Here is an 11283-nt window from a genome sequence, read left to right on the forward strand (position 1 = left end):
CTCATGTGGAGGAGTGGGGAATCAAACCCGGTTCTCCAGATTAGAGTCCACTGCTCTTAACCACTACACCATGCTAGAGAGGAGCAGTTTACCATTGTATATCTCTGTGAAGCAACCCCAATCTTCCTTGGTGGTCTCCCATTCAAGTACTACCCATGGCCAACCCAGCTTAGCTCCCCAGCTCTGACTACTTGGGGCTAAAATGGGCTATTCATGTTGAAAGGCAACCAAATATTTTCCTGTTTAGGTTCTACCATGGTAAGGGGCGAATTTAGTCACTGTCCAGTGTTGTCCCTGAGTGCACTAATTTTAATTTCTCCCATATAAATGAATGGTTGCCGTTGATTTGTATGGGAAAGCTATGTCTAACTGATGGGGAAAGGGCATGAATTAATCCACTCTTTAAAACAATCTCCAGCTGATACTGAAAGGCTAGAAAGGGGCATACATCTGATGAAATCACATGCAAAGCAGTGTTTGTCCTGCAGTAGTTTAGTCACACAGGGTCACTGGGTATTGAATCACTAGAGAGGAAACAATCAGAGGCTATCGAAAGCCTCCACTGGCCTGAGATGCTGGCCTGCAGTAACCCCTGAAGACATTCCTTTCCTCCACGACCCATGACGGCCAACTAGTAGCAATGGGCTCTAACCATTCACTCTGCTGCCCCCAGGTATCTTTGGATAATCAGGTAAACTGCAAAATGGGATTTCAGGAAGAGGACATGCCATTTGCTGCTTCTTGTGGGTTTCATAATCCGGCTATTTCCCAGAGAGTAAAAACTCCAAACAAGGGACACTAAAGTAGGATTCTAACATGCCTTCCACAACCACTTGAGGTATTTGCTTGCCAAGCACTTGTCTGCAAGGTGCCTGGTTTTTGCTTCAGCTCCGTAGGCTGATCCGTGTGGCAGCTGGAGAACAAAAGGTTTTGGCTCACAGCAAAGACTTAGACTGGGTGTCCTTACAGGATGCATCTGAACTACAAACCTGAAGCAGCCTAGCAGTTATTCCCTCTCCCCAGAACTCTGGATCTACAGTTTGGGGGGAGGGTGTGTGTGTGGACTAACAGATTTATCAGCACCCTGACCACAGTACAATTCCCAGGATTCTTGGTAGGGAGCCATGACAGTTGAAGTGCTACCTCATAGATAGTATAGATATATTCTTAATCTCTTTCAGTTCTGTCAGAGCTAAGCAGACCTTGTACGCTGCTTGGATGGAGGTATTCTCAGCTCTCTGCAAGAAAAGTGGAGTGCATGAGTAATCAACGTCTGTATTTTTTAACCGCCCGGTCTGAAAGTCTCCGTTTTCAAAGGACTCGTACATCTCCAGAGCATTGCTTTGGTGTTGGTTGCAGTTGGTTGGCTGTTTCCGGTTATCACTTCTAATGAGTCATTCACAAAGTAGCAGTGTGCCTGTCTGCGTCTCTTTTTGGGCTGCGGGGGCCTGCCCCTTCGGACCGCCTGCTTTTGAAGGCCTGGGATAAATGACTGATGAACTGCGAGTAGTTCCAGAGCACGCGGCATCCGTTAATCTTTGCATCAAAGGATGGAGGGTCTGTAGGTCTTGTCAGGGGAGAGATGCTAGTCGGGGTCTGTCCCCGTAAGCCGAGGGCGCATTTAGTGTTCTGGAGAAGTCCCTTTACTGACAAGCGCGCTGCCTTCAGTTCTTCAAGCAGCAAAGAATTTCTGTGGTTCAGAGCTCTCTGTTGCTCTCTGATGACCGCGAGGGAGTTATGCACATGCGCCAAAGTTTTGTGCAACCTCCGCAGCATACTGCCTGTTTTCTTAGTGATATCTCCCTTGGGAAACCAAGAAATTTTATGCTGGCACAAGTGAGTTGGTAATGAATGCAGGCCTTGATGAGTCATCTAGAAAGAAAAGAGAGAGAGGGGAAATGCAAATTCTTTATATATAGGGTTGCCAACCTCCAGGTACCAGCCGGAGATCTCCTGCTATCTCCAGCTGATAGAGATCAGTTCCCCTGGAGAAAATGGCCGCTTTGGCAATTGGACTCTATGGCATTGAAGTCCCTCCCCTCCCCAAAACCTACCCTCCTCAGGCTCCACCCCAAAAACCTCCTGCCGATGGTGAAGAGGGACCTGGCAACCCTATTTATATATGTCTAGAAGTATTTTATTTCTAAAATGTCGTCCCAAAGCAAAGATATGATGGGTATGTCTTGACAGATGAACTCCTCAGGGTCTGAATTAGGGTTGCCAGCTCCAGGTTGGGAAATTCCTGGAGAATTTGGGGTGGAGTCTAAGGAGGGTGGGGTTTGGGGAGGGGAGGGACGTCAGCAGGGTATAATGCCATACAGTCCACCTTCCAAAGCAGCCATTTTCTCCCGGGGAACTGATCTCTGTCATCTGGAGATCACTTATAATTCTGGGAGATCACCAGGCCCCAGCTGGAGGTTAGCATGGTGGGCAAATAGGAAGTGCTGCAGGAAATGACTTCCTGCTAGGTTTTCCAGGTCCCCCCCCCGGGGGGAGCCTTGGGAGGTCAGGGTTTGGGGAGGAGAGGGACCTCAGCACGGTAAAATTCTGTAGACTCCAACCTCCAAAGCATCCATTTTCTCTCCGGGAACTGACATCTTTCATCCGGAGATCAGTTGTAATTCTGGGAGATCTCCAGGCCCCACCTGGAGTTTGGCAACCCTAGTTATATCCTTTTTAGTCCATTGAAGTCAATGGTCTTAGAAGAGTGCAATTCTGCTTAGGATGGCACTGGTAAAAACTTAAGACTATCCATCTGCCCCTTTCCTCCTCCCAAAGCTAGACTCCCAACTCAAGGGAGGCCAAGTATCTCCACTGAGGTGATGGAGGAGAACCTCTTGGTAAAGTATGCTCCAGAACAACAATACCAATTCTATAATGGTCAAGCAGATCCCAGTTTACTTACATAGGTCTCATACAGTTGCTTCGTTCGACCTTCTATGTGCATTATGAGTAGTTTCGTTTGGCTGAGTGATGCTTCAAAGGTAGTCGAGCACAAGCTGGCACTGGAGTTCTCTAGCATTAGGCACAGGATAACCAGTGAGGGCACAAAGGCTATGGAGGAAGACGCATATGAGAAACAGGTTATGGACACTGTGGAACTACCACCTTGGAAGCCAGAAAGCAGGCCAAAATTTTCTTTGGGCTTTTCCGCATTCTCATTTTCTCGGTTATAAGTTCCTGTTTCTTGGGGGAGGGGGTCAGTTCCACACGTGTTTTGCTCCCTCTAGTGGTCGATTTGGTATCACACAGGTTTATGTTCAGCATATCACCCTGCAGGTTTAAACTGCAGCGTTTCTTGCAGGACATAAACTGGAGTAATGTTGAATCAACCACTAGAGGGAGCAAAACACATACAGAACAGACCTGCCCCCCAAAGAAACAGGAACTTACAAGCAAGGAAAATGAGAATGCAGAAAAGCCCTTTGTCTGTCTGTCTGTCTGTCTGTCTGTCTGTCTGTCTCTATGTGTATATGTATGCAGATACTGTTACTGGAGTAAATTATGCAAACCCACTAAGCAAACTTTCAAATTACAAGAACAGAAATTGTCAGCAGATTGCAAATTTTGTGGGGGGTTTCTTCAACTAATTTTAGCTTCTGTGTATCCTGTGTAGAAAGTTTTGTTTTTGTTTTTTGGCATAGTGCTTTGAATGAATGGATGCAAATTCTCATATTCATGCCAAGGGTTCTGTTTTTCAGTTAAGTAGGAAATAGGGAAGAGGGATGTAAACTCGCCATCTTTTCACTTTTTCCAAAGTTTTTGAATTTAATTTTGTGTCAAAATTCTCCAGAAATTTCTTTTGTCGTGAATGTTCATGTTAAAATGTCAATTTAATCTTCAGCTGGTACAATTTTTCCACCCACAGCATTAATGACACAGTTGAATTTTGGAATTCAAAAACAAAGAAACAAACCCCCCCAACAACTCCTACAAGGCATAAAGGTATTGAATTTAGCAAGTTGAATCTTAATATTATTGCTTTTAAGACCAAGAGTTAAAATCCAATCCAAGTGAATCACCTGATAAGGTCAACTGCATCTGGAGAGAATTAAACAAAACTAGGCAGCTATAGCAACAACAATAGTAGTAATTAACCATAGGAAAAAGTGAATACTGTAGATAATAACCCCTCTAGTATACCACCTTCACAGTTGCCTCTGTGAAGCTTACAAGCATGGCATGATGTGGAAGAAGAGTTGGTTTTTATATGCCGACTTTTTGTTCCTTTTAAGGAGAACCAAACTGGCTTCCAGTCGCCTTCCCTTCCTCTCCCCACAACAGACACTTTGTGAGGTAGGTGGGCCTGAGAGAGTTCTTGAAAACTGTGACTAGCCCAAGGTCACCCAGCTGGCTTCATGTGTAGGAGTGGGGAAACCAACTCAGTTCACCAGATTAGAGTCCTCCACTCTTAACCACTACACCACACTGGCTCCCCCCATAACCTCTCCCCCCATATTCCCCCCACAACAGCCACACATATAGGGAAGTGGTACTTGAGCAAAATATAAACTAGTGAGGCAATGTGTCAGAATCAAAAGAGGAGAATTAGAGCCATCACATACCAAGTGCCTGAGACTTCTGCACCATGCTTGAACCAACGAGCTCCATCCCTACAGAAAGCTGTACAGAGTATCACTTCCCTTGTAAAATGGCTCAGCCATGGGGAGAAGCATCCTTTTTTCGCAAGTCGGTGAGTTAATCCCTCCCGCAGGGTGTGGCCCTGCGTAGTGGAAATTAAAGATAAAAGAAAAAGAGAAGCTTCATGAACAGCGATCCCCAATGGGTTCTCAACTGTGCGGTCTCTCACAGGAAGTGATGCTTTCCCTTGTTCTTTAAGTTCCTCGAGGTCACCGTCCTCATCTCCTTTCCTGAAGCTACCCATCACTTCCCACTGGTTGTCTAGTGGTCTGGGTCTAAGAAGAACGCCACCCACTTCCCATGGTAGCAGCGATCTACTGACTTGGTGTCAAACCAGGGTGATAAAATCGTGATGACAGTCACCCTAGATAAAGCGCATCTGCCCCAAGCTGCGAATGGAAAATAAAGATATGAATGTAAAGGGGGCTGTTTTCCGGTTCCTAAGTACACTGATTTAAATCAGTGAAACTACACTGGAAAGAGAGATGTGTGTATAAAACATAGGAAAATTTAAGTCTTCAGAAGAGATGGCAGCGATTTTAGCTGATTTTCCACTCTCACTGCAGAACCCCACTTAGTCTCCTGTGTTGTTGACAGCCAGCGTAGTGTAGTGGATAAGAGCGGTGGTTTGGTGGACTCTGATCTGGAGAACCGGGTTTGATTCCCCACTCCTCCACGTGAGCGGTGGAGGCTAATCGGATGAACCGGGTTGGTTTCCCCACTCCTACACATGAAGCCAGTTGGGTGACCTTGGGATAGTCACAGCTCTCTTAGAGCTCTCTCAACCCCACGTACCTCACAGGGTGTCTGTTGTGGGGAGGAAAATGGAAGGTGATTGTAAGCCGGTTTGATTCTTCCTTAAGTGGTAGAGAACGTCGGCGTGTAAAAACCAACTCTTCTTCTCGTTGTTGTTCCTGAGGGTCTCCTGCACCAAGACCAAACATTGGGGAGCTCAGAGGACTACAATGGGACCAAGAAGTGGGAAAATTCCACTCTGAGAGATCCATAGATCATACCTATGTAGGTGCTACCATCAAAGCCAACTTATGGCAACCCCAGCAGGGGGCTTTCAAGACAAGTGAGAAGCAGAGGTGGTTTGCCATTACCTTCTGCTGAAGAATTTTCCTTGGTGGTCTCCTATTCAAAAACGGACCCTACTTGGCTACCAAGATCGGGCTATACCATGCTGCCTTCCCTCCCCTATGGATACACACTGAAGTATTTTTAGACCTTAGCAACACTACAAACATATATTGCCTTTATAATATCTCCCTGTCACACCTAGGGTTGCCCGCTCCAAGTTGGGAAATACCTGGAGATTTTGGGGGTGAAGTCTGAGGAGGGCGGGGTTTGGAGAGGGGAGGGATTTCAATGCCATAGAGTCCAATTGCCGAAGTGGCAATTTTCTCCAGGGGAACTGATTTCTGTTGCCTGGAGATCAGTTATAATGGCAGGAGATCCCAAGCCTCCACCTGGAGGTTGGCAACCCTAACCACACCCCAAGGAAACCTGGGATTATCAGTCAAGTGCTGATAGTTCTGAGTTAAATTCTTACTTGCCCCTTGACAGAGCTCAAATTTCCAGAGTTTTCTAGGGCTTCCTGATGATGATTTCTTCATCACTTTTAAGTCTGTAGGGTGACTGCAACCCAAAAATCAGAAGGCGATTGAGACTAGGAAGGACAGCCATGAAAGAGCTATAAAAGGTTCTTGAGTGTAAGGATGTGTCACTGGTGACCAAGATCAAGATAATTCATACCATAATATTCCCTATTACTATGTATAGGTGTGAAAGTCGGACAATGAAGAAAGCTGACAGGAAGAAAGATGATTCCTTTGAAATGTGGTGTTGGAGGAGAGTATTATGGATACCGTGGATTGCCAAAAAAAAGACAAAAAAAGTGGGTTCTAGATCAAATCAAGCCTCAACTGTCCCTAGAAGCTAAAATGATGAAACTGATAGGGTTTCTCCAACCCTACCCAGCTGGCTTCATGTGTAGGAGAGGGGAAATAAATCCAGTTCACCAGATTAGCCTCCGGCGCTCATGTGTAGGAGTGGGGAATCAAACCCGGTTTTCCAGATTAGAGTCCTCCACTCTAAAGCTTGGGGACCCCTGCCTTAGGATCTGCACATCTGCCCTATAGATAAGGCCTGGCCAGCAAAGTGGTTTTCCCACCAAGTGTGTTAGGGTTGCTAGGCCCCTCTTCGCCACCGGCAGGAGGTTTTTGGGGCGGAGCCTCAGGAAGGCGGGGTTGGGGAGAGGAGGGACTTCAATGCCATAGAATCCAATTGCCAAAGTGGCCATTTTCTCCAGGGGAGCTGATCTCTATCAGCTGTAGCTCAGTTGTAATAGCAGGAGATCTCCAGCCACCACCTGGATGTTGGTAACCCTAGGGGGAGGGCTGCGCCAGTGAATGGAGACAGCACAGCTGCACTGCCTCCAAAGGAGGTTTCAGCCCCCCCTACTGAAGCCGAAACCTTGCCCTTACCTGGAAAACCCATGCAACCACTCCATTGGGTTGCATGGGGATATGCCACCGCAAAAGGTGGCGTATCTCCAGATAAGAGCAGAGGTGGCGTTCCCGAGCCAAAAGGGCTTAGGAGGCTGTCTAAAGGCGGCTGCTCCCCTGGCCCTGAGCGGGAATGCCCCTGGGAGGACGGCGCACAGAAGTGTGCCGTCTGGACACCGGCGCAAGGCTGTGCTGGCATCCCTGAGAGTCGCTGCCATGGCAGCGCCAGAAGGATGGCGTCCAGGCCCCCTCACCAGCGTCTGTGCCACCCTGGGCAGTGTAGGTGGCATGGGCGCTGGTGCAGGGCCCCCGAATGCCGGCGCAGTCCCTTCCTGGCCTCCTATGGACTTTCGGCCTTTCGGCTTAGGAATGGGCTGTCAATCTTTAAATGGTCCAATGTCCACGCCTTTCAAACTGTGCTCTTCATGGAAATGTGCAGCAGATAAAAACGGATTATTTAACTCTTGAAAAGAGACTGCCTTATTATACAGACTTGCTCAACTTCGTTTTGACAGCATCAAGTGATTCAGTGATCAAAGAGCCTCATCTGAGTTCTTTTGAATTCTGGTATCAGCAGGAAAGCAGAGAGAAGAATTTAGATTAGTCTGGTTGATTAACAAAGCATCGCTCCTGCTTTTGTAGAAGGCCAAGAAGTCAACATGACGTGATTCTGAAACTTATTTTATCCCAGTTCACCACATGATTGAATGTGTCAGTTTATATGGAAGGGAATGGAGACCTGTTTCTATTTGTCAGGGGGCGTCCTTTGTTTGAATCATAGAATCATAGAGTTGGAAGGGACCACCAGGGTCATCTAGACCAACCCCCTGCATAATGCAGGAAATTCACAACTACCTCTGCCTGAGACCCTGGAGAGCCGCTGCCGGTCAGAATAGACAATACTGACTTTGATGGACCATGGGTCTGATTCAGTTATAAGGCAGCTTCATGTGTTCGTCTGTCTCCATCACTGTTCACTAGGGTTGCCAGCCTCCAGGTACTAGCTAGAGATCTCCTGCTATTACAACTGATCTCCAGCTGATAGAGATCAGTTCCCCTGGAGAAAATGGCCACTTTGGCAATTGGACTCTATGGCATTGAAGTCCCTCCCCTCCCCAAACCCCACCCTCCTCAGGCTCCACCCCAAAAACCTCCAGCTGGTGGCAAAGAGGGACCTGGCAACCCTACTCTTCACCTTGCTCAGAACATGTTTGAACTACAGACGAATTGATTCTTCTTCCTTCCTAGGCAAGGCCCATGATATTTACAAATGGACGGCATTTTGGAGTTGTATCTTGATTAATGCGTTTCTAACTGCATGCTTCTCATCCCATTTAGTCACTCCCTGTGAGAAGAAATATCCTTTTTGTCACCAGTGGGTGTAAGGAATAAGGACAATCAGTATTTGGGGAAACTCTGTCTTTGTCAGGGTGGAAACAACTGGGGGAGGTATTTCGACTCAGGTCAGATATTATCCTTTATCTTTCTTGGAAGAGGAAAAGACATGGAAGGGAGAATCTTCTACACGGAACTGAATTTAAAAATAAGGCTTGTGGTTGCACAGTACGCAGGCTCTGTGGTTTCTTAATCTCCTTTGGCTCTCCGGTTGTACGTCACTGCTGCCTCATGGTTCTGGAAAGAGTAGCAAGGCAAAGGAAGGATGAGAGGAAGGAAGGACCTTCGTGCTTCACAGGGCCTCAAGAGCTTTCAAGTACAAGCACACTCTTTAGGGTTGCCAGCCTCCAGGTACTACCTGGAGATCTGCTATTACAACTGATCTCCAGCCGATAGAGATCAGTTCCCCTGGAGAAAATGGCCATTTTGGCCATTGGACTCTATGGCATTGAAGTCCCTCCCCTCCCCAAACCCTGCCCTCCTCAGGCTCCACCACAAAAACCTCCTGCCGGTGGCGAAGAGGGGCCTAGCAACCCTAACACTCTTGGTGGGAAAACCACTTTGCTGGCCAGGCCTTATCTATAGGGCAGATGTGCAGATCCTAAGGCAGGGATCCCCAAACTTTGGAGTGGAGGACTCTAATCTGGAAAACCATTTAATCAACACTTTCAATTTTTTGGTTAATAGGGATATAGAAACCCTAGAGAAACAAACTTGGAAATCCCCTCCTAATCTGTCACCTATGCAACATGAAATTTTAAATGACCTGTCTAGAGATGATTCCATAGTAATTAGACAGGCTGATAAAGGAGGCGCTATAGCCATTATGGATTTTGAGAAATACAATTATGAGAATCTGAAACAACTATCTGACTCCAGGTTTTACAAGAAATTACCTGGTAATCCAACCAATAGAATCTCCAAAATTATAAGAACCGTGATCTCAGAAGGTGTTTCACTAGGTTACATTGATGACCATACGGCTAAATTCTTTTCTGTTCCCTACCCAAAAACGCCCTTTTTTTACAGTTTACCGAAGCTACACAAGGATGCTGTCAACCCACCAGGACGCCCGATAATTTCTTCTAAAGGCAGTCTGACTGAACCACTTGCCCAGATGCTGGATTACTTTCTACAGCCCTTTTCAAAAGATACCCCATCTTACATTTTAGACTCTAGAGATCTTATACGCCAGTTAGAAGGCTTTAAGATTCCAGAGGGAGCTATTCTAGCCACACTTGATGTGGCTGCCCTCTACACAAATGTTCCCTTAGATACTGCACGGAACATCATAGCTCACTGCTTAGATAGCCGTTCTTCCTTAACACCGCCATCCCACTTTCTACTTGACATCTCGGATATTGTTTTAGAAAACAATTTTTTCCGATACGGATCTGATTTTTTTCTTCAGATTAAAGAGTTGCAATGGGCGCTTCCTGCGCCCCTGCAGTGGCCAACCTTTACATGGTTGACTTTGAGAAGCGTTATATTTTTTCTAATAATCCCTTTGCTTGTGATATGTTATTTTACAGACGTTTTGTAGATGACTTGCTATTTTGCTTTAAAAATGCAGACACTTACTTGAAGTTTTCAGAATGGATCAATACCCTGGACGAGCACTTGCACTTTACAGGATCATTCAGTAATGATTCTATTTTCTTTTTGGATTTGGAATTATTTATTTCATTGGATAGAACTCTCGCATTCAAACCTTATAAAAAGCCTATGACTAGGAATTCTGGCTTAAGGTACAACTATCATCCTTATCACCTTAAAATTAATCTACCCTATAGTCAATTTATTTGTTTAAAAAGAAACTCTTCCCAGTTAAAGACTATGAGCAAGCTGCTCAACAGTTACAATTAGATTTGGCGGATAGGGGATATCCCGAGAATGTAGTATTTAGCGCTAAGCTTAAAGCAGGATTATTAGATCGATCCTCCATGTTGACTTCCAAACAGAAACCTGATAACAACCAAAGAATTTTTTGTTCACTTACCTTTAGTCGCCATTCCTCGTCCATAAAAAAGAATTATTAATAAACATTGGCATCTTCTTTCTTCTATACCTGGCTGTTCTAACCCCCCGTTGTTTGGTCTTAAATGAAATGTCTCTTTAAGAGATCGACTTGTACAATCAGACTGTTGTCCTAAGAGACTTATTCCTTCCACCAATGGACATTTTCCGTGTGGCTTGTGCTCCTTCTGCCCCTTAAGTTTGCCTTTGAAAACTTTTACATCTACCACCTCCAATTTCACTTTTAAATTAAATCAATTTTCAAACTGTTCCACTAGCAAATGTGTTTATTGCATTTCGTGCAAATGTGGAAAATTGTACGTGGGCAGTACAGTTCGTCAGGTAAAGCTCAGGATAGGTGAGCACAAATCTAGGATCAGACAGAAGATTTTAGAAGCCCCCCTCACTTTGCATTTTATTAATAACAAGCATAGCGAAAATGACATCCTTTTTTTGTAATTTGGACGTATAAAGGTAATCAGTTTGATTTGGAGAATGTACAAAAAAATTTACTACAGCAGGAAATGCGCTTTATATATTTATTTAAATCTTACTCTCCATTTGGGCTTAATAATGAAATGGATTTGTCTTGTTTTTTTATAGTCTGTTACAGTATACAATAAGCTAGTGTATTTTTAACCATGTATTTCCTCGGGCAGAAGTCCCTTTACATACATGTTGTTGGTAGTGTTCCCTTTAAATATTCTCTACTGAAGAGTAC

At 45.3% G+C, this 11283-nt stretch overlaps 1 protein-coding gene across 1 annotated transcript; it reads right to left on the reverse strand.

Annotated features, from left to right (window-relative positions):
* Positions 1-1398: 1398 nt before the first annotated feature.
* On the reverse strand, positions 1399-10558 carry LOC130485903 (oncostatin-M-like). The gene is made up of 3 exons (XM_056859052.1): positions 10546-10558; positions 2906-3054; positions 1399-1872 (listed from the first exon to the last, which is right to left on the reverse strand). The coding sequence occupies exons 1-3, from the start codon at positions 10556-10558 to the stop codon at positions 1399-1401; spliced, it is 636 nt and encodes a 211-aa protein (XP_056715030.1).
* Between the last annotated feature and the right edge of the window lie 725 nt (positions 10559-11283).

This window comes from Euleptes europaea, chromosome 13, assembly GCF_029931775.1.
Source record: "Euleptes europaea isolate rEulEur1 chromosome 13, rEulEur1.hap1, whole genome shotgun sequence".
NCBI classification, from domain to species: Eukaryota; Metazoa; Chordata; class Lepidosauria; order Squamata; family Sphaerodactylidae; genus Euleptes; species Euleptes europaea.

What these genes read in the sequence shown, in the direction of transcription:
- LOC130485903 (XM_056859052.1), bottom strand. An exon ending in AGCAACTGTATGAGACCTAT is followed by an intron (nt 1,873 to 2,905) that starts GTAAGTAAACTG and finishes TTTTCTTTCTAG; the next exon opens with ATGACTCATCAAGGCCTGCA.